The following is a 22,603-nucleotide window of genomic DNA, read 5'->3' as shown; positions in this document are numbered from 1 at the left end:
CCTCATGGTGTTGTGGAGATGTGGAATGTGGCACAACCCTTGAATGTGGAAGGGGCTTCCCTGCCACAACATACAGCATTTACAGCTTCTTTAGGTTTTAAAATAACTGAAGTTCCTTGGTTATTTCTTCAATGTCGTAATGGAACATTACCATTGCCACAGGTTTGTCAGTGGAGTTTTTAAAATGTAGATTAAATAAACACTGCTAGGCGAGGTTTCCTAGTATTAGTTGTAAACAAATCAGCCATATCCTCCTGCAGCAGTCCTTGGTTGACCTGGTGCTTGAAGCCTCTGGCTGGCAAGAAGGAGAATTTCTGAATTGGACATTCTCCTTCTCTCCTTGGCATAAATTCAGCAACATTCATAGTTAAATGTGGGGCAAATAGATCTCTTGAGCAGCTTTTTTGTTACAGATTGTTATGCATCAGTTTTTTATTTCCAATGTATGTTCTTTTTTAAAAAAAAACTTTTCCTTTTTCAGGTCAATTCTGAGTTCTATACTGGTTGGTTAGATCATTGGGGCCACCCTCATAATGCTATACCATCATCAGTCGTAGCTAAAACTCTTAGTGAAATCTTGGCACATGGAGCTAATGTTAACCTGTAAGTTCACTGATATCTGTTTAAAAGGAGAAATGGGTTTCTGATGCAGCATCCCTGATTGCTTCTCTGCTTCTCTTTTCAGTTATATGTTCATAGGAGGAACTAATTTTGGCTACTGGAATGGTAAGAAGTGTATGTGTGGAACTGTTTGTCTTATAATTATAAGATTTCTTGTTTTCTAATCCTAAAAGCACAGGAACACTTACTATATGTCCTCCTTTGAAATAGAAGAGAATACTGGTCGAAACAAAATATAAAAGTGACAGAAGGAAGTTCTCTATGTTGGGGTTTCAGTTTCAGGAATATAGCACAGGTAGTCCTTGGGTTACGATAGCAATTGGGATCAGAACCTCTGTCGCTAAGCAATATGGTTGTAAAGTGCAACATCATGTGACCATATTGCTTAGCAATGACAATCTCAGTTGCCATCATAACCCCAGGACTGTGCAGGTGTGCAGGTGCCATGGGCATGCCATGGACAGGCATTCTGGAATGTGGGCAGGTGCTGCGGGGGAGGGCCACAGACAGGCACTCTGGTGCGGGGGGGGGGCTCTGGGCTGGCGCTATGGAATGCAGGTGGGCAAAAGTAGCAGGAGCAGGAGCAACTTCCAACTTTCTGCCGGCTTCCCCATTGACTTTGCTTGTGGAAAGCTGGCAGGGAACATCAGAAATCTTGATCATGTGACCATGGTTCGCTGCAACATCATCACAAGCCAGGCACCAAGTGCCCGGGTCGTGATCATGTGACTGCGGGGACACTATGACAGCTGGAACTTCAAGGACCCGTCATAAGTCCCCCTTGTTTGGCACTGTTATAATTTTGCACAGTTGCTGGACAGGTGGTTGTAACCCGAGGACTACCTGTATGAATATTGTCTTAATGCCAGGCACTTAGGCTTAAATTACAACAGGGACTGGCAAGCTATATGAAGCAAGATAGTTAAATAAAGTGAGACAGTTCTACCTGGGACCATTATATTTTCTTTCCGCAATGTAGTCTTTCTCCTATTGGAAGACAAAAGTGTTAGGGCATATATATCACTTTATAAATTAGGAATGTCCCTGGCACTTCATTCATAATATTCTCTTTTAGATAAATAATGGTATAAAAAGCATAGAAAACAAGAACAATGCATAAAAGAAATTAAAGGCAGGAGAAAAGAGAAGGGGAACGGACATTTAACTGAATCTTGTTTACACCTACATTGTCCAGCATATATACTCTATATCTTTATAAACTACCCTGGCTTCTCTAGATATGTATTCTCTTTTGTTCTTTAAATTTTTCTCTTTAAGGATTTTATCTATGCCATCCAACCACAACTTACTCAGCCTTCCCCTCAACACATATTTGTGATCCTCATTCATTCCCTCTGCTGCTCCAAACCATCTCAATATATATTGGACTCACTTTTATTTTCAATTCATATTCATTCAGTACCAATTCATTCTTGACTTTATCTTGTCTTGCTTACCATACACAATTCTCAAGTAACCCATTTCCATTACATTCAACTTACGTTTATATTTCTCCTAATATACCTAGCTCTCATTTCCATATAACAGAAGTGGGCAGAAGCATGTTCTTATACCCAGCCATTTTGACTTCTTTCAACAAAAATCTATTCCTTGTGACAGACTACAGTATTACTCACTGCCTTTCTACCAGCATTTGCATGACTTAAAATTTCTCCATCTATTTTCTATTTATGCACCCTGGTAGAATTCTAGTAAGCATTCTACCAGGGTGCATAAATTCATCTATTTGCTTTGATATTTTGCCATTTGAAATGGTTCACTCCATTTTCCCTGTCAAACACAAGTACCTTCATCTTTGATACATTTTCTGATTCATAGTCCTCACTGCATCATACAGTCTCTCCAATATTTGCTGGAAATCATTCAGGTTTTCAGCTGTAGCTACATCACACATCATTGTCACTCTCTGCTTTATTTTGAACCACTCATTAAGCAATCCATTTATAGTATTCAGCAATCTTTAACTCCAGTTTTGCACAGAACATCTATATTTCAAGCTTAATCACTTTTATCATGCACTTTAAGTCAACAAATGTATACATATGAGAAATTTACCTGTTGAAATGCAAGAATGTAATCTGCACACATCCGCTGCCTGGTGTAAGGCTCCACTGCCCTTCTCAGATTTTGCTCATAGTCACTTCTTATACCCTTTCAACCAGAATTTTGCCAACATCTGCTCCAACACATTTACCAGCTAGTTCCCTATAGCTTTGGTATTACTCCTTCTACCTTTCCCTTTTTACATGGGAACGATAGTGATGTTCTTCTCTGCTACCCAACATGTCTTTGGTCAATCGAGATTTTTGCACAATGCTTTTAGTAAGAAAAGGAATGAATAAACTAGGTTACCAGTCATACCTGTGGCTTATACAATATTCTTTGTGAAGGATAAGCACGGTACCAATCACTTTGAGTGCATTTTGGTCAGTATACCACAAGTCCAACCAAAGCTTAGTTTTACTCCAAACATGTTCATCCTGTTATACCAAACTAGTATCTCAAACGTGGAGATTACCTTGCAAGTCAGTTTACTGTAGCGGATATTCTATTAGCTAAAAAGTACATGCAAGTACTGTCACACTGAGGACATTATAATGGCTCCTAAACCTATATAATTCAGTGGAGGCAATCAAAAGCATTCTGCTTACAATCTGCTTCTTCTCATAGGAGCCAATACACCATATATGGCACAGCCTACTAGCTATGATTACGATGCCCCACTGAGTGAAGCAGGGGATCTCACAGAGAAGTATTTTGCACTCAGAGAAGTCATTGGCATGGTGAGTTTCTTTTTCAAACATTGCTTCTGTATCTTGCTGTGGATTGGTTTTGACTTCCAATTTAGTACAAGGACTTAAAGCATTTGCTGTTACTAGATGAACCTGAGCCCTGCAATGGCCTGATTCAGTCAAGCAGTGTTTCTCAGATTTGATGACAAAATTCACATAAGTGTATATACATGTGCTGCTCTATCTGGGCTGTAAAAATCTGGAGGACCAATAGATTGCAGTAAAGAGACAGGGAAAAATGTAACACTTTGCTGCTACCTGGTAGTTTTCTGGATTTTTCCAGCCCAGATATGGTAGCTGTAGTGTGTAGCCCTTTGCAGGTTGGATATAAAGTATCTCAATTGTGACAGATGAAAATAAATATATAGTAATTAAGATGGTGCAAAAAAGAGGAAGTAAGGAATGTCTGGTAGAATCAAGAAGAATGTCTGTGCACATTTTTTTCTGCAAAATTACAATTTTTTTTAGTGAGATACAGTACTGTGCGAAAGTTTTAGGCAGGTGTGAAAAAATGCTGTAAAGTAAGAATGCTTTCAAAAATATATACTGTAATTGTTTATGTTTATCAATTTACAAAATGCAAAGTGAGCAAACAGAAGAGAAATCCAAATCAAATCAATATTTGGTGTGACTACCCTTTGGCCTCAGACCAGCATCAATTCTTACACTTGCACACTTTGTACACTTGCACAAAGTCAGGGATCTTGTAGGATTAGAGTCAGATGTATGATTAACCAATTATACCAAGCAGGTGCTAGTGATCATCAATTTCATATGTAGGTTGAAACACAGTCATCAACTGAAACAGAAATAGCTGTGTAGGAGGCTTAAAACTGGGTGAGGGACAGCCAAACTGCTACTAAGGTGAGGTTGTGGAAGACAGTTCATGTCACAGGTCATACACCATGGCAAGACTGAGCACAGCAACAAGACACAAGGTAGTTCTACTGCATTAGCAAGGTCTCTCCCAGGCAAAACTTTCAGAGCAGATTGGGGTTTCAAGATGTGCTGTTCAAGCTCTTGTGAAGAAGCACAAAGAAATGGGCAACGTTGAGGACCATAGATGCAGTGGTTGGCTAAGGAACTTAATGCAGCAGATGGAAGACACATCATGCTTACTTCTGTTTGACATCGGAAGATGTCCAGCAGTGCCATCAGCACAGAAGTGGCAGAAACCAGTGGGACCAGGTACACCCATCTACTGTCCAGAGAAGTCTAGCCAGAAGTGGTCTTCATGGAAGAATTACAGCCAAAAAGCCATATCTCCGACATGGAAACAAGGCTGAGCGACTCAACTATGCATGAAAAGATAGGAACTGGGGTGCAGAAAAATGGCAGCAGGTGCTCTGGACTGATGAGTCAAAATTTGAACTATTTGGCTGTAGCAGGAGGCAGTTTGTTTGCTGAAGGGTTGGAGAGCAATACAAGAATGAGTGTCTGCAGGCAACAGTGAAGCATGTTGGAGGTTCCTTGCAAGTCTGGGGTTGCATTTCTGCAAATGAAGTTGGAGATTTGGTCAGGATCAATAGTGTCCTCAATGCTGAGAAATACAGGCAGATACTTATACATATGCCATACCATCAGAGAGGTGTGTAATTGGCCCCAAATTTATTCTGCAGCAGGACAACGACCCCAAACATACAGCCAATGTCATTAAGAACTATCTTCAGCGTAAAGAAGAACAAGGAGTCCTGGAAGTGATGGTTTGGCCCCACAGACCCCTGATCTCAACATCATCAAGTCTGTCTGGGATTACGTGAAGAGACAGAAGGATTTGAGGCAGCCTACATCCACAGGAGACCTGTGGTTAGTTCTCCAAGATGTTTGGAACAACCTACCTGCTGAGTTCCTTCAAAAACTGTGTGCAAGTGTACCTAGAAGAATTGCTGCTGTTTTGAAGGCAAAGGGTGGTCACACCAAATATTGATTTGATTTGGATTTCTCTTCTGTTCGCTCACTTTGCATTTTGTAAATTGATAAACATAAACAATTACAGTATATATTTTTGAAAGCATTCTTACTTTACAGAATTTTTTCACACCTACCTAAAGCTTTTGCACAGTACTGTATGTGTGGAAACATTTCCAAAGTTGCTCCTCAAATTATTAAATTAGTCTAATTCTAGATTTAAACTGCTCATAGCAGAAACCAAAGAAGATTTTGGAGTTCAAGGCAGTCTCCTCGTTGTGTATAAATGTTCCCAATGTAACTCTCTGAAGATGTAGTGAGACTACAGTTGCCACAAGTGCTAGCCAGAATGGCTAGAAATTGGTGGTGAGGAGGGTAGATTTAGTCCCAATGAATCTCAAGAATTCCAGACCGAGGAAGGATATAGCTTCACCCAAGGTCATACAAGCCTATATACACAAGAATGAGAAAATTGATTCTCTAAATGCGAAGGCTGTATTTCTGTATTTTATTTTTTTCATATTTTAGTACAAGGACTTACCAAAGGGGCCTATACCTCCAACAACTCCCAAGTTTGCCTATGGAGAAGTTAAACTGATGAAGGTAAATGAATGTAAGGTAATACAAGGTAAATGTAGCCATTGGATTTGCATAGTCTTAGGTTGGGTGATTCTATTTTAGCTATTATGAATAACTATTTTAAATAAAAGGCAGAATAATCATTTGCTTTATCATGTAGGGATGTGCTTTTGAGTTTGGAGATGGAAATTTGGATCTTTGTCATTAAAGCTTGGGAAAGTGATGGAGCTCTTCTTTTACAACATACAGTTGAAAACTGTACAAGAACCCTGAAAAAAGTTTAATTAGAATTAGCACACCAGGGAATTTAGTCCCTGGAAAGAATCACATCTTCAAGATAAGGTAGTTCATTTACATTGTGGCAATAAAGTTAATTATAAAATTTAAGCTAACTCTGTGATGATGATCAGATTTTCTCACTGAGTTTTCACATTACCCCAGCATGGAACTGGGATGCATTTTGAATTATTGCAGCCTTCAACATGCCTGTGTGAGAACTCAGCTTAAGAGTATATGGAAAGCAGCATCTACATGCAGAAGGGCTAAGTGTTTCCTTTTCCTATTGTATATACTATATTATATCTTAAATAGATATTTTTAGAGCAAATTCTGATAAATATTTGTGTAAGCATTGTTCAGAATGGTTGTTTTGTTCTTCTGCATTTATTTTAATGCAGATTATACTCTGTTTCTGCTCCATTGTAGGTTGGCATGGTGACTGAACTTCTGAATGATCTTTCACCTTCTGGACCAATTAAAAGCATATATCCTTTGACATTTGTTCAACTAAAGCAGGTAAAAGTTGATCCTAGACAAGCTTTTTAACTCATGGTTTGGCATAGTTCATTAAATAATGTATGCCATGTCAAATTATTTACTCATGAAATAATTGACCTTTTAAATCAATGGGGAAGTTAGCCCATTGTTCCATTCTATGTTAGACTTTTTAGAAGAAACTTATACACATTTTAGGAAGTTCTGTACGATTTGCATACTCTGCACTGTCAATGGAGAACTTGAGTTTTTACTCTGATACTGAATTCTTGAGAAGTGAAGTGTATCAGAAAGGGAGTGGTGACTAGTGTGGGTGGCATAAGAATAAGTGTGATAGTTGAGGAGGTGCTATAAATAGAAATGGTGGTTGAATGAAAAGATTCTGTAGATTAGTCAGTGATTTTGATTTGAGCTCAGTAGATGGGCTACGGAGATGGAGAAATAGATCTAAGTACTGTATACAGGTACCTTAGAAGGTGGAGGAAGTAAAAATTCTAATCTAGACTTTCTTTGCAGTAGAGGTGGGAGCAAGAAGATGGTGAAGAGAGGAAAAGAATTAGAGATACTCTAGAGAGTGTTAGGCAACTTTTATAGAATCAGAAAAATGGGAGGTTTATGTGAATAGAGATATGAAGCATGCCCTCTGCCTCTATAGCTGTCCCCTATTTATTATATAAAATTTTGTATTAAAATATTCAGGTACATAAACACAAATACGATACTTTAAATGACAATACTGCACTCAATTTTGCACAGAATAATTTATTATATGTGCTCAGATATAGGCCATTATATCCATTAAAATTACAAGCTTTTAAACTACACCTTAATTCAATGTCGGCCCTGCACCTACACATGATTTAAGCATGTATTTGTGCTAACACTCTGTGACACACCTTCACTAAAATACACTCTGTGACATACCTTCACTAAAATTGGTTGTAAAATTTTTTTTTTCTTAGATTGAACTGACCTGAGCTACCTCTTTTCAGTATACTTTTAACAGAGTGATAAACATTACCAGCGTATAAAAGTTTATGCAGAAGATCCTTAGTTTGAGAATGACTACAACGTCAGAATCTTGGTATATAAGGAATTTGCCAAAATACATCTTCAATCACTGCTGAAGGCATAGTTTGCTAACTAAAAGCTGTAAATGCTTGCCAAGTTTTGTAGAAGGCCATACTTATTAAATGTTTAGCTCTTTTATGGTGTAATTTCAACTTTGCTTGCAAATGTAGGAGCTTAGTTATCATCATATGGTTCTTATCCCTCCTAGTGTCCAAATTATAAATAAAGTCTCACCACTTCTTGGATTCCAAAGGAATGGTTGGAATTGAGAGTGACTATTTGTCCAACATTCATTTAAGGCAGATTTCCAGCTGCTTTGTTGGATTAACAAATCCAAACATTACCTAACCAGAAAATTGTAATACTGTATGTTTCTAAAAGCTAAGCAGGATGTTATCAACACAACCTTAATTGAGGGTAAAGTCCAATTCAGGTCGTAGAACATGAGTAGGAGTTCCAATAATTTTCTGCAAAACTGCATGTGACTTTTGTATGTGACTTTTAAAAACTGTATGTAATGGGCATTCCACCCCCCAAATTTTTGCTTCAGACAGTATTTGCCATTCTTTCACAGAACAGTTTCAACATTGGATCTACTAATTTCCATCGTTTTGGACAGTAAAATTTCATAATCCCCCCAGTGGGTCTTAGCTGTTACTATTTTAATATTTTTTGTGTGAGCCTTCTAAAACAATGTTTCATTAAATATTCTAGATATTTAAATAGCTCACTGTTCTATGATGGCTTCTCTAATAGCCCATTTAAACTTTTTAGGTGTTTCCCCAAGTTCATAAATTTGGGTTTGGTGGAATTAATTCCTAGTTACTTCTAAGTACAATAAAGTCCTTTTAAAACACTCTTTTTAACCCAGTTCTTATTAGTGAGATAAGAATCATATCAGTGTAATAGTTTCCGAGAATGTAGAGATGGAGGGAAAAACTCTGGAGCTGGCAAATAAGGCAGTACAGAAATTGTATAAAGATTAAGCCAGTAGACTGCAGATTTACCCAATATACATTCCTCTGTCTCAAGCAGGATCCTCCTGAGGAAGGATGTTTATCTTAACATGTAGCAGAAGGAGATCCTCCACACTTCTTTCCATTCTGTAGAGGAAAAGTTTTGTGTCCTTTTAAAACAAAGAGAAAAGGACCATAATGGGGTTAGGAAAAGGAGCTAAGGAGCCTTGTTTCTGAGCCTCTGATTAAAGATTAGACTCTGAAAAATCCAGAGAAGCAAGCAGGAAATGTTTGCTGTAGTGATCTGTTTATCTGTAAGGAATAGGTGACAGGTTTGTGTTAGGAACAGTGCTTATTTAAGGGTCATTGTACTGGAGTGTGAGGGCCATTGAAAACCTTAGCTACTCAATTATTTGCGTATGTAGGCCATTTAATCCTATATTCCCTTCAACAACATTCCTCAGCCCTAGGCCTACTGGCTGGTAACAAATTTACTCCACCATTTTTACTCAGATGTGCTTATTGTCAACCCAGTTTTGGTTGATTGCAGTACCAGACTTAGGGATGCTTGATTTGACTCTCTTCCTCTTCTGCCATCTTTCTTATACTGTATGCCATCTTCTCTCTATCCAAATTAACAAATATTTGCAAAAGCTGAACCTAACTATTCCATATACGCTAGTCTGACTGATAATAGCTATAAATCTAAGCCTTTCCAACTCTTAATCTCAAGCAAGCTAGTTATTAAATTTCTTTTGTACACCATGATGATCTTCCAAATTCTCCACAACATCTCTTGTCCAACTAACACATTTGTTTGGAATATTTACAAGAGAACTATCAGTGTAGATACAAGGCATCCAAATCTGGTGCCGGCTCTGTGTCCCAACTTCCTCCCCCCATTCCCTGCTAAATACCGGAAGGTATCCAATGGTGACTATTAAATAGCAAATATTTGATGTTAGTCTGAATCCTTGAAACCTGTGTATTATAACTTTACTACACAGTGTCTGAAATATAAGTTTGGCTTGAACCCTGTGTGTGCTTCCCAGTTGCAATTGTGAGTTGGATGGCTATATAAATTGATATAATAAATCAATAAATATAGCTACATTGTAAAAATACAATGCTAGCTGGAAAAAAATCCTTTTCAATATTTGTTTCTCTCTGTTTTCCTCTTCAAGTACTTTGGATACGTATTATACAGAACGAAGCTATCAAGGAACTGTAGTAAGGAAATTCTCTTTTCACTTGATGCCATTCATGATCGGGCCTACGTCTCCGTGGATGGGGTAAAGGACCATTTCAGAATTACCTGCTTTCTTGTTGTTACGATTACAGCTCTTCATTTATGATTTCCCAAGGGATTATTCTGTCCCCTGTATGTAATGTAATAATAATTACACAAAAGGCATGCCAGATAAGTATTGTCCTCTAAGTAAGGTCAGATTATCTTAAAGTTTTGTGAAACTTGGTGAAGGCTGTTCATTTCCTGATATGGACACTGATGGATAAGTCTGCTTATATTTTTATATTTATTCGTACATATTTCAGTTTTCTAATGGTTTGATATTAGCAATGTTAACACTATTCTATAACTTCATTTTGCTCTATCATGTAAAACCCAAGACTTATAGAGTTTCAGTCTGAGGCTGTCCCTTCATTTAACCCAGGGCAATCTCACTGTAGAAATTATGAACAATAGCTTGTTGGAAACATGCCAGGACTATGGATTAGTATAAATTCAGATGTGTGGGTCTTAGGTATTCTACTGCCACAATAATTCCTGGTTACTTTTCATGACTATGGATCCTTGCTTTAGATAACTGCAAAATACTGATGTCAGGAAATCAACATATTCCTCCTCTTTGCAGATTTAGGGCACCTATGAGAAATAAAGCCTGAGGTCACATGGCCAAGACAATATACTGTAGTCATAGAATAAATGGCAGTAAGCTTAACTACTTTGCTCATCAGTATTATAGTCTGTTACGCTCTGAATGATCTGTTCTATACCTCTTCCTAAAAACTAGGAGGAATGCACTGAAATGCATAGTTTCTGAGATGATGCCTAAGCCTGAGACGTGTTGTCTGTGCTGGCTCGTGTCTGTCTTAATTAAAGATAGATGAAGCAGATTCTCTCCTGTCCTTTAACATGATGCTGGCATTGATAGAGGCAAGGAAGTAGTAGATTGATTTAGACTACAGCTTGGCTGTAGTTACATGGTCTGTAACTTTGGCTAGCAGTAGGTTTGTAAACTGGTTTGAATGAGACTATAAACACTACTGTCTAAGCGGATGTGATGCTACACCATGTTTTTCTCTGAGAATAAAAAACATAATCAATGGAAGGAGAAAGGAAGGAGGATGTGAACTTGCCAACTGTTCATTATCTTCCAATCCTGGTTGAAGACATTAAGCTTTGGGATTCTTTAAGAGTGGGACAGACAATTTTCCCCCCAAGTTCCTTCTTTGTAACCCCTGGGTCCTCCTCTAACTATTGTTGCTGAAAAATAGTGGTACAGTTTCTCATCATTTTGAGGCAGGAACTAAAAGTGTAGTCAAGTGCTACAGTAGAGTTAACAGAATTTTAAAAAACCAAGAACCCCCCCAAAATCTCTCTTCATGTATTAGCTCTGTGCATTTTGCATCACTGTCCCACCTATGTGTTCTTTTAGCTTCCAAAAATGTTAAATGTGATCCCAACAACACATTGTCCATCCTTTCTATCAAAGAATGGTAGAATGTACTAGGTGCAATAAAGAGTGTATTAGGACTTGATATATACTAAGGCTAGCTTCTGTCATCAATCAGAGAAGTGAAGGTGTATTTTTGACTCTAAAAAAGAGAACAAACACCAAGAAAATAGTTGTTTTAATGCTTCTTTTTACACCTACCATGCTTATCTGCTTTTTCTGTTATTTAAACTTCCTGACCACAGAGGGTGGGGAAATTTGAACCTCTTCAGAAGTACTGGTAGTTAATTCATTTAAGAAGAAAAAAAACACCTGAAAGATTTTGAGTTATTTAAATGACTTTCATAATTTTGAGTTAGTCAAATTAAAATTAGCACAGTTGGGGATGAGGTACATGCAAATACCTCTGAAAAAGACACTGCAGTGGATACTAAAATAGCTTTTGTTCTGTGCCTTGATTTGGGTTTAACTTTAAAATATTGTTATTGCTCATCTAGATTCCTCAGGGGATTCTTGAAAGAAACAAGTTGTTAAAGCTAAACATAACTGGGAATGCAGGAGCCAATCTGGATTTGTTGGTAGAAAATATGGGTCGAGTAAATTATGGACGATACAACAATGACTTCAAGGTACAGTTTCAACTGTCTTAAATATCCAGCCAACTGTAAACCTGCCAGTTATCTGAAGACAAAGCAACACTTCTAATGCTATTGAGTTAATGCTTATAGCATCTTTTTTTAAAGGTAGTGTATGAGAAGAAAAGAAAGAGTTTTGAGACACAATTGTACCCCTCTAATTAGAAAAAATATGACAGTTGATTAGTAGTCAAGGCACTGATTCCAAAAATCACTGCTGACGTGATGAAGATGAGAGGATGCTTAGAAATATGCATAATGGACAATCTGACTAAACCTTATATGCCACTGGCATTGGCCTAATGCAAACAAGGTGCAACACAGTGTATTATGAAGAGGTGTTGTCTCAAAATGCACCTTCCTTTAGAAATCTGAACAGTTGTTTGGATAACTGTAGTCCTTCTTGTGGGCTTGCTAGAGCAGTGGAGATGCCTCCCTATCACTCTTGTATTTACATTTTTCTAAAGATAAGTACCGGTAGATGTGCTCTTTTCTGTTTTAATCATTGTAATCTGGAGATTTGTGGTCTGTGCCTAGCCAGTTTTGATACTGAGTAGTTGTGAAATGATTCTCTCCTTTCTGGCTCCTTACTGTCTTTCAACATCAGGGAGCCATCTTCCAGTGAGTTGCCTGGCACAAGAGTTTATTCTCAATGTCATTCACTTTGCAATCATAGAGGTTTATTTTCTCCATGTCATCCCTCTTATGAATGTGTAGCATTGTCTCTGTATGAATTGATTATGTGGAATATAGTCTGCTGCCAGCTCTGATTTTGATGGCAAGGATATCCGGCCAGAAATAGATTACTAACTGTTATCAGTTGAATTGTGTACAACTTGGCTTGATACTTAAATGTTTTGCATATGGACCAGTACCATGAATAATTAAAGAAAATACGCATATGTGAATTAGTCTCTCTCTGTCTCTCTCTCTTAAAAACTCTTGCCTTTTTTGAGAGGCAACCTCGCTATGATACCACAATCTAGTGTATTGGTAAAAAATAGAAAAAGCTTTTTTTTTTTTTTTTTAAAAAAAGAGGGCTTCATAGTTTTCTTTAAGGAACATAGCTTTCATATGTTCACTGCTTTACTACAGGATGTGAAAACTTGCAGATCATATAATACTGTGAAGTTTAAAGTGTAAAGGTGAGATCAAAGTCCTAGATTAAATTTATCTTACAAACAATCTCTAAAAATTGAGCTTTAGAGAGGATGCTCAGGTTATGACAGCTTTTGCATTTGAGCTGTGTTAATGCTGTAAGTTACCTTCTAATGTTAATGGTAGCACCTTTTGCTATTTGGATAAATAACTTAGGTAGTTTGCAGGAGGACTGTTCCCAGTGATGATAACACTTGACCAAGTCTTAAAGGTAAAGGTGTTTCATCAGATAATCCATTCTCAAATTGTTTCGGCCCTTATATGTCAAAAACATGCAGATTGAAGTGCCTCACTCAGTAATCCAACCACTGTATTTTGTACCAGTTACAGGCTTTGGACCAAGCACAGTGGCAACTTCACAAAGAATGCATTATAGTAGTCCAATCATGAGGTTACCACTTTGTTAACCATTGTTGTTAGGCTTCCCTATCCAAGTCAGAATGCAGTTAGTATACTACTGGAGCTGATAGTACACACTTCTACTATAAAGACTTGAGTCTTCAGTGATTTTTTATTTATTAAATTTATATGCCGTCCCACAGAGGGAGTGATCGGTGATGCTGATGACTCAAGGAATACTTCCTGATTACATTTCAGAGGGAGAGCATCCCATTTCAGACCAGACAACTCCCCAGATTCCCACACCTGGGATCCACCCACCTACAAAATCTCCACCTTGTCAGGATTCATTCTTTGTTTATTAACCCAGATCTATCCTATCACAGCACTGTTCAGAAGATGCACAGACTTTCTGGATGCAGATATTATGAAGAAGTAGAGCTGAGTGTGATCAGTATACTGATGACAAGTAGCCTCAAATTCCTGATGGGCGTCCCTTCCCAGAGCCTTCGTACATTTGTTAAATCACATCAGGGACAGAATTCCTTGCAGCAATCCACCACAGAGCTTCAGATGTCAGAAATATAACCACCCATTATTTTTCTCTGAAACCATTTCTGTAAATAGGAGCAGAATCACTGTGCCACATCAACCACAGTTGGGTCTCAGACTAATAAAGATTCAGATGATATGTGACATAAACAACCAACTGCAGATTCCCCCTCCAGTACTCCCCCCCCCCCCGTACATTGTAAAGCTCTGGCTGTTTTCATCTGAATAAATTGGTTCTAAGTGGCAAATTAAGCTTACTTGCTGGAATTCTTGTACCCATACTCCTTTCCATCTTAATAAATCTTGCTAAAGAGAAGTCTGGAAGAATTGTGCTATATAAAAAAGAAACACTTTTAGATGAATCAGTTGCCCAAAGGTCTGATACCCTACTTGTGGAGACAAACCATATTTACCCATATTGAAAGCTGCTGAGAGATGAAGCAAAATCAGTAGTCTCACTCCCTCTGTCTCTCTCCCCCAGGAGGTCATCAATCAACCAGAACAGAAATCCAGTTGAAAAGGTCAATGTAAATCTGTGTATTTCTAGAACCCCCAAATACTTACTGATCTCATGGGATGACCTGTGCTAAATTGTTCAAATCTATTTAGTCATTAGACTGAGGGCTTCTAAAGTAAAGCTCTAAGACTAACCCATAGGGCTGCCAAAAATCTGGCCAGAAGCAAACAAATAAATCCACCTTTTTTATAGAGTACAACTGTGAGCCTCCAAAGAAGCAGTCAACACAAAGTCAGTTATTATAAATAGTTTTATCACTTTAAAATGTTTCTCACCTCAGTTAAACTGTTGGAAGTTAAAAATACTTAATGATCTATTGAACATCACTTCACAGTTATATCAGCAGAGATTCTATTCCTGTTGTGAAGTATTAAACCACTGGGTAAGTAGCTGGAAAGGAATTACTTTAGTCTTTTCTTTTTTTTTGAGTATTCTAAAGCAACAAACTGGCCTATTTGGAATAAGCATTTTCCATATGTATTGAACCTTAGCCAGCATTGCCAATGACTATGTTGATTTTGGATTATGAGGCCTGTAATGATAGCTTTTTTTGATGAAGGAAAATAATAGAATTCTGGGCTGAGAAAAAAAATCTTACGATATACTACTGTAATAAAATAATAACAGGACTACTGTTTGCCAAGGCAGATTAAAGACAAACTGCAATTAATGGTATCAGTTGATTTAAATTTCCATTCACATATTTTAATTCCTGCCAAACATTACTAACAATTTTAAAGGCTACCCTTTTAAAATTCCATTATCTCTTCTCTGACATGTCTATAATACATTTATTTGCAGGGCCTGATTTTGAATTTAACTCTTGCTCAAGATATCCTTCTTGACTGGGAGATATATCCCCTGGACATTGACAGAGCAGTGCAAGAGGGCTTCAGTCCTAAGATATCTGGAAAAAAAGCATCTGCATATGAAGAGCCTAGTTTTTATACTGGGAATTTTTCCATTCCTAGTGGAATTCCAGATTTGCCTCAGGACACCTACCTCAAATTTCCAGGGTGGACAAAGGTACAATCTTTTTCATAAAAAGTTCATGTCTTTCATAACTTCAAAATTCATGTCAAACTTCAAAGTACTTCTCATCAACCTTGCTTATAGACAAAGTGTGAAGCAGCTTAACTGGAATATATTGACAGTATTGGTATTGTTAGCTTCCAGTGCTAGGACTGAATGGCTTCTTCATAATAGAAATATTTAGGATGTCAACCACAAGGATTGGTAAAGTTGGCAATAAACAACAAAGCCATTATCTTATCTGCAGGCTATATAATCTAATAAAACCAAGTCATTAGGAATTACAATTATATTATGTTATGTTGTTTGATATCTGTCTCTTGCAACTGGTGGACCTGTAGATGCCTATTGGCTGAACCATATTAATATCAGTTGATAGATGCATGGTATTTCCTGTAAGAACATACTTGCATCCTGCGCAAATTCGTATTAAAAGAGTCTGCCTTCCCCACAATATGTTCCAGTGCCCAAGACCCAAATGTCCATTTGATACATCACTACTTAGAGAGATCATAGTACAACAGTTCTTATAATCCTTTCATGTGAGAACATCAGTGATGGGAATGCCCAACTTGTGAAAATGAAAAGGTTCTTTGGTCCATTATTTCTAATTAAGCGCTTTTCTAAGGTTGAAAATATCAGTGCACTTTCTAATTTAACATTTCAGCCATGTGTATTACATGGGCATCTTCCTCCATGCCATGGAATAATTATGTTATTAGCAGTATCTTAATGGAGGATTTTGCTCGACAACATCCTTCTGGAACAGTTCTGTGTGTTGAGTATATTCAGTGTTATTAATACTTCTGTGCCACAGTGGTTTCTCAGGATTCCATTCTGCCACCAAATCTGATAAACATGTATATGACATTGGTGGTGTCCTTGGGGAGCATTCATTATGACATTTGAAGTACAGAGATCTATTTCTCTGTATTATTTTAGTCAAGAGAAAGCCTTTCACCCCAGCTGAATAGTTACTTGTTTTTAATTAAATCTGTGCTGTTGTGTGTCTTGTTGTTCATGTGTCCTGGTTTTATTCTATATTTTAGCCCATTTGTGAGATTTTTATTGTACAATTAAAAATGGCTGCCAGAATATATGAAACAAGCCCTTTGTCAGATTATATTCAGGCCATATATAACTCATTACTCATTCTTGGAGAACATATATCTCTGTGGTCATAAGAGTTGACACTGACTTGATGGCACATAATCAAACTATCTGTTATTAACTAATTGGAGAGTGTGTCTCCCTTCATGCAGCTCCATAGAACTATGTGAAAGGCATTGTTCAACACCCCTTCCTGTATAGAAGTGAAGGCTGCAAGTCAACGTTAAAAACAGGGTCTCTAGTAAGGGATGACACTGCTGATTTTCAGTAGAATATTTGTCGCTCCACAGGGTTGAACTGTGGAGTCCTTGGTCCTCTTTGAGCTTGGTTGCTTGCTTGCAGGCATTTCATTACACAACTAGGTAACATCAGTGCGAGTAAGTGTGGGGTTTGCTTCCTGTTTATATACAGTAGCTTGCCCTGCCAGTGTTGGTGGAGGTTTGATTTTCTCCTTGGTAATTCCTTGATTAGGGTACTGTTTTCTGCTTGCTTGTTTGTCTGGTGTTAATTCTTGATTATCTGTGTGTTGGTTGCTGGAGAGGATGTGTTCTGGTCTTTTTGTTTCCTTAGTTTTTTATTGTCTCTTTTGAATGGTGTGTCTTGGCCTAGGATGCTCACAGTTTTTGAAGGAAAAAGGAAACAGACCACCTATACAACATCTTCCAGCAAAATGAATATCCACACAACTTTATCAAACAGTGCCTGACCACTCAACCCACTATAGTACAACCAACACAAGCTATAAAAAAGATACTGCCATACATCAAAAACATCTCAGAAACATCCAACAGACTATTACAACCACATGGCATCACCATAGCACACAAACCAAATAAAGCCTTCCAAAACATTTGAAGTAAACCAAAATATCCAGTAGCCCAGGAAGAAAAAACAGGAGTCATCTACAACATACAGTGTAAGGACTGTAATAGCCACTATGTAGGATAGACAACCATGGACACCAACTAGCAGTCAGAAGACATGATGAAAACTCCTTAATCTCACAACACATAGACAGACTCAACCATACGGGTAGTCCTCCCTTAACGACTGTTTGTTTAACGATGGTTCGAAGTTACGACAGTCTTGGAAAAGTGCTTTATGATCTGTACTTGCACTTACAACAGTTGCACACCGTCGCATCACCCTCCACGGTCACATGATCATGATTTGCGACCTTTTTATGATGGTGATTAAGCAAATCACTGCAGCTATTAAGTGAATCACATGGTCGCTAAGCGAATCACATGGTTATTAGATGAATTCCAGCAAAAAAATCAATTGGGGAAGCTGGATTCGCTTAACAATCACATGATCCACTTAGTGACCATGTGATTTGCTTAACAACCACAGTGATTCGCTGAAAGATTGTTGTAAAAATGGTAATAAAATTGGGTCTGATCATGTGGTGAACCGCTAAATGACCACCCCACTTAACAACCAATTTTCTGGTCTCTCTTGTGGTCATTAAGCGAGGACTATCTGTAGTCCTGGGAAACTGTGAGCATTCTAGATCAAGCTAAATCCAAAAATTCTAGGAAATTCCTGGAAACTTGGCATTTAGACAAATCAGCCATCAATAGACACATAGAGATAAACCACATTTACACAACATTCAAAGGAGACAATAAAAAAGCTTTGTTTCCCCTTTAAAGTCATCTAAGTTGGCCATTGCCATATTTTGTGGTAATAAATGTTAAGTTTTATGAGAAAATAAATGTTTATCTATCTAAGAGCAATACTAGAGTTTTTGTCCCCAATAATTTATTTTTTAAATGGGAGAGTCAGGTTCACAATGAATACAGTAATGGAAGCAAGTAAGCCTTGTTCTTTCTAACCTTTTTTTTTTTTTTTTTTTTGCAGGGATCTTTTTAAATTCAGGGTTATCTTTTGGGGTAAATTGTTACTTAAAAGATTCTACTTTTTTGTGCTTGATTTGTGTATTGAACAAATAGTAGATTGCCACATATTTTAGCTTGATGCTACAAAAGTCTTTTTCTTAGTCTCCTGCAAAAACAACAACAAAAAAGACTAGCAGACAATTTTGCCAAAGCCGCAGCAAGAGATAATTCTGATAAGGATGTTCTGAGGTTGAAACTTATTAATACTTTGTGGGAATGTGATTGATAATATCTCTAGAACTTATCTCCTAAAATGGATTTTACTTTTTAAAAGGCACAGAGCACCTGCATAAACAGAATGAGCTGCCAAAAATGTTAAAAATTGGGTTTGCAGAGGCAGATTTGTGCCCTAACTTAGTGATATTCATTTTTAAACTGTTCCAGTTTTTCCTGTTTCACACTTTGTCTAATCAGTATTAAGTTGTATAACACCCATCAGTGAGTCCTAGAACAGATGTCAGCACACAAGTTAAAAGGATTACCAGATGGAGCTTCCTTTCTCTGTAGCAGCGAATTGAACCCTGTGCTAATCAGCTGAAGGCCTTTGGGGGCACTTTCCATCACTCCAAGTCCCAGCTCCCTCCTGCTGCAATGAAGAGATCAATGTTTCTCAACTTTGGCAATTTTAAGATGTGTGGACATGCTGGCTAGGGAATCCTGAGAGTTGAAGTCCACATATCTTAAAGTTGTCAAGGTTGAGAAACACTGCCATAGATTGATGGTGGGGAGCTCAGTTTGCTTCTTGAGCATATTTGAAGCCACATCTAGTAGTGTCCATATAATCTTACAGATATTTCTCCAGTCACTTGTTTAGTATGTGTTCCAAACCGAAATCCTGATATCATGGGGTGGGAGGGTCATTGTGAATTCTTAATTAGAACTTTGTCAGATTTGATTTCAAATAAATGTTGCAGTCAGGATAGCTAAAATTATATTCTTTTTTTCCTTTGCAGGGACAAGTCTGGATCAATGGCTTTAATTTAGGACGCTACTGGCCAGCCCGTGGCCCTCAGTTAACATTGTTTGTTCCTAGCAACATTCTTGTTTCATCTTCTCCAAATAATATTACCATTCTGGAGCTGGAGAAGTCTCCTTGTGGCACCCAGAATTGTTTGGTGGAATTTGTAGACAAACCCATCCTCAATGGAACTCTTCTTTATGAAAGCAGTTCTGAGAAGCTGTTCTCCAAAGATTTGTGGTTGGGCCCTATATAATTCTGCTGGATTTATTGACTGTTGAGACTATCAAAATATTCAGATTCAAATGGTTGGTTAGTGGTAGGAAGTGTTATGTTTTAAGAGATTTTAACTCCATGAAAATGAACAAGCATATTCTGTGCTTTTAAAATAGTCATCTGACACTGGTGAAATCCCAATTATATTTAATTGATTTTTCCACATATTAAATTAAGAGGATAATTTCTTAAAGCTTGTCTGGGTGTTATTTTATCACCCAAATTTAACTGGATATTCCTAGACATGCCAGACTGTTTTATCCTTGTACCATTGTAGCTTTTCAGCATAAACATGTTTGGTTCTGGAATACGTTAGTGCTTTTATATGATGTCTGTCTGTGTTAGAACTGATGAAATTATTAATACTGCACCCATCACTGTTCCCCTGCCTCATAAAAGTCTGAAAATAAATGTAAAGTTGCCAAAATGACAATGCACAACCAAGTTAGTACAAAATCCTTAATCACAATACAATAGTTGTTGGAGTCACTCTAATTTTATTATTTTTTAAGAACATAAAGTCAGTTAATCAGGATGCAGCCATTCTGGAGAATTCTTCAAATAGTTTACCTGTTCATGATGATCTAGTAGATTTCTGGAAGTTAACTGTCTGAATCAAAAGCAGTTCATGATGTTCCAGACATGGCTACAGCCCTGAAACTAGCAGTGGCAAAACCATTTTTATATATGGGCATGTTAGTCACCAGGAATCAAGCTTGCCTTAAGGAAATTCTGTTGCACATCATTGTGAATCACCCTCCCCAGTTTCTACTGGTGATCCCTATACTATGTACACAGGACACTGTGTTATGGAAGCTGTTTTACACCTTATATGGATGTTGTTTATTTGTGGGGGAAATTTGGGGAAAATTTAATTTACACCAAAAGCTGATTTTATCCAGATTTATTATTTGATTGCTCCATTGTTCTTTGACTTCCATTCTTTTTTTCCACAATAGCTTCAAAGGAATTTATTTGTTCTACTCTGACAGCCAAAAGTAAACAGGATTTGTAGCACAGCATAAAATGCTAACAGCTCCCTCTGTGCCATCTCTCACTGTTCCCTCTTGTCCTCCATTAAAGTAAATAAAACAGTTGCTTGCAAAAATCTTTCCCTTCTATTACTCTTTCTGCATAGAGTCCATTTTTCCCTTTTCTTCCCTCCAGACTTCCCACTCACTACAGTTCTTTTATTTCTAGGTTCGCTGTTTGGGAACCTATGTCTTTCACAGACACTCTATCACAGTCTCACTAGATCAAGTGTAGGCCTGCAGTTCTGGAACTTACCATGGCATTTGGTCCATGCAACCATAGCTATTCCTTCATAGCTTTACAGAACAACCGAAGCACATGGTTCCTCCAGTGTTTGCCATGAAGATGAGGTGAATCCTCCAACATGGAGGTACAGTGAGGTGTGGTGTGTTCATTTGATGCACCAGGAGTGTTGTATCAAATGAGTGAAATGGCTCTTCCTGCAGATATGAATCCAGGCAGCAGCTGGTGCTTTATATTTCACAACCAAAACATGTTAGGGAAAAACCTACAACTAAAGTATAAAGCAAGAGCCAGTTTAGTGTAGTGGTGAAAGGCACTGGGCTAGAAGCAGGAGATTGTGAGTTCTAATCCTCCCTTAGGCATTAAGCCAGCTCTCAGCCTTAGGAAGGAAAGAAAATTATCTCAAGTTGTTGATCCTTGAGTGACTGACAAAAGGAATCTTGAATTTTAAGTAAATAGTTTAGAAAAATATAAATGAGAACTTATTTCAAAACCCATTTCTAAAAAGGATTGCTCAAATTTCCTCTTACTTCTCTTTTCATAAACCATAAATCCATGACAGTGATGGATTAATGTGAAATCTATGTCATGCTATTCTGCATTTGTAAACTCTTGATACTAGACTAGATACTAGACTTAATTCTAAACTCTTTTAACCTGGGAAAAAGCTATGTTTTATTAAAAAGAGAGAGAGAAAATGATTTTTACCTCTAAGATTGACTTAAAGATTGTGTGTAAGACCACAAGATGCAAGAGTCCCAGGGAACTTTGCCATATCTGGTAATTAATAATGATTTAACTAAAGCTGTCGCATGTGGAAATTTTTAATTTTTGCCTCATTCCAATTTTTCTTGCAAATTTTGAGCATGTTTCCATTTCAAGCTCCAATCTATGCAGCAAGGGTAGACAAAGCTTTATTGAGATACTTAAGGACTGTGAAGCTGAAAGGAAGCATGTTGTGGTCTCTGCCACCAGCTAAACCACTGTTGGGTGTGTGTGTACAGTACTGTGCAAAAGTTTTAGGCAGGTGTGAAAAAATGCTGTAAAGTAAGAATGCTTTCAAAAATATATACTGTAATTGTTTATGTTTATCAATTTACAAAATGCAAAGTGAGCAAACAGAAGAGAAATCCAAATCAAATCAATATTTGGTGTGACTACCCTTTGGCCTCAGACCAGCATCAATTCTTACACTTGCACACTTTGTACACTTGCACAAAGTCAGGGATCTTGTAGGATTAGAGTCAGATGTATGATTAACCAATTATACCAAGCAGGTGCTAGTGATCATCAATTTCATATGTAGGTTGAAACACAGTCATCAACTGAAACAGAAATAGCTGTGTAGGAGGCTTAAAACTGGGTGAGGAACAGCCAAACTCTGCTACTAAGGTGAGGTTGTGGAAGACAGTTCATGTCACAGGTCATACAC

At 37.6% G+C, this 22,603-nt stretch overlaps 1 protein-coding gene across 1 annotated transcript in view; it reads left to right on the top strand.

The window, feature by feature from the left end:
* GLB1 (galactosidase beta 1) overlaps positions 1–22,232 on the top strand; it is a 49,155-nt gene extending 26,923 nt beyond the window's left edge. The window contains exons 8-16 of the mRNA XM_007426280.3: positions 482–603; positions 686–726; positions 3,313–3,425; positions 5,871–5,945; positions 6,627–6,716; positions 9,907–10,014; positions 11,916–12,047; positions 15,421–15,645; positions 19,616–22,232. Of these exons, the coding sequence (XP_007426342.1) occupies positions 482–603; positions 686–726; positions 3,313–3,425; positions 5,871–5,945; positions 6,627–6,716; positions 9,907–10,014; positions 11,916–12,047; positions 15,421–15,645; positions 19,616–19,876 (1,167 nt within the window). The 3' untranslated portion in view covers positions 19,877–22,232. The remainder of the gene's footprint in view (positions 1–481; positions 604–685; positions 727–3,312; positions 3,426–5,870; positions 5,946–6,626; positions 6,717–9,906; positions 10,015–11,915; positions 12,048–15,420; positions 15,646–19,615) is intronic.
* The last annotated feature ends 371 nt before the right edge of the window (positions 22,233–22,603 follow it).

This window comes from Python bivittatus, unplaced genomic scaffold, assembly GCF_059951505.1.
Source record: "Python bivittatus isolate LINGU-HERP-01145 unplaced genomic scaffold, Pbiv_v1 ctg000610_np1212, whole genome shotgun sequence".
NCBI lineage: Eukaryota > Metazoa > Chordata > Lepidosauria > Squamata > Pythonidae > Python > Python bivittatus.
Note: the sequence above shows the minus strand (reverse complement) of the source record. Positions and strands in the feature narration are given on the sequence as shown.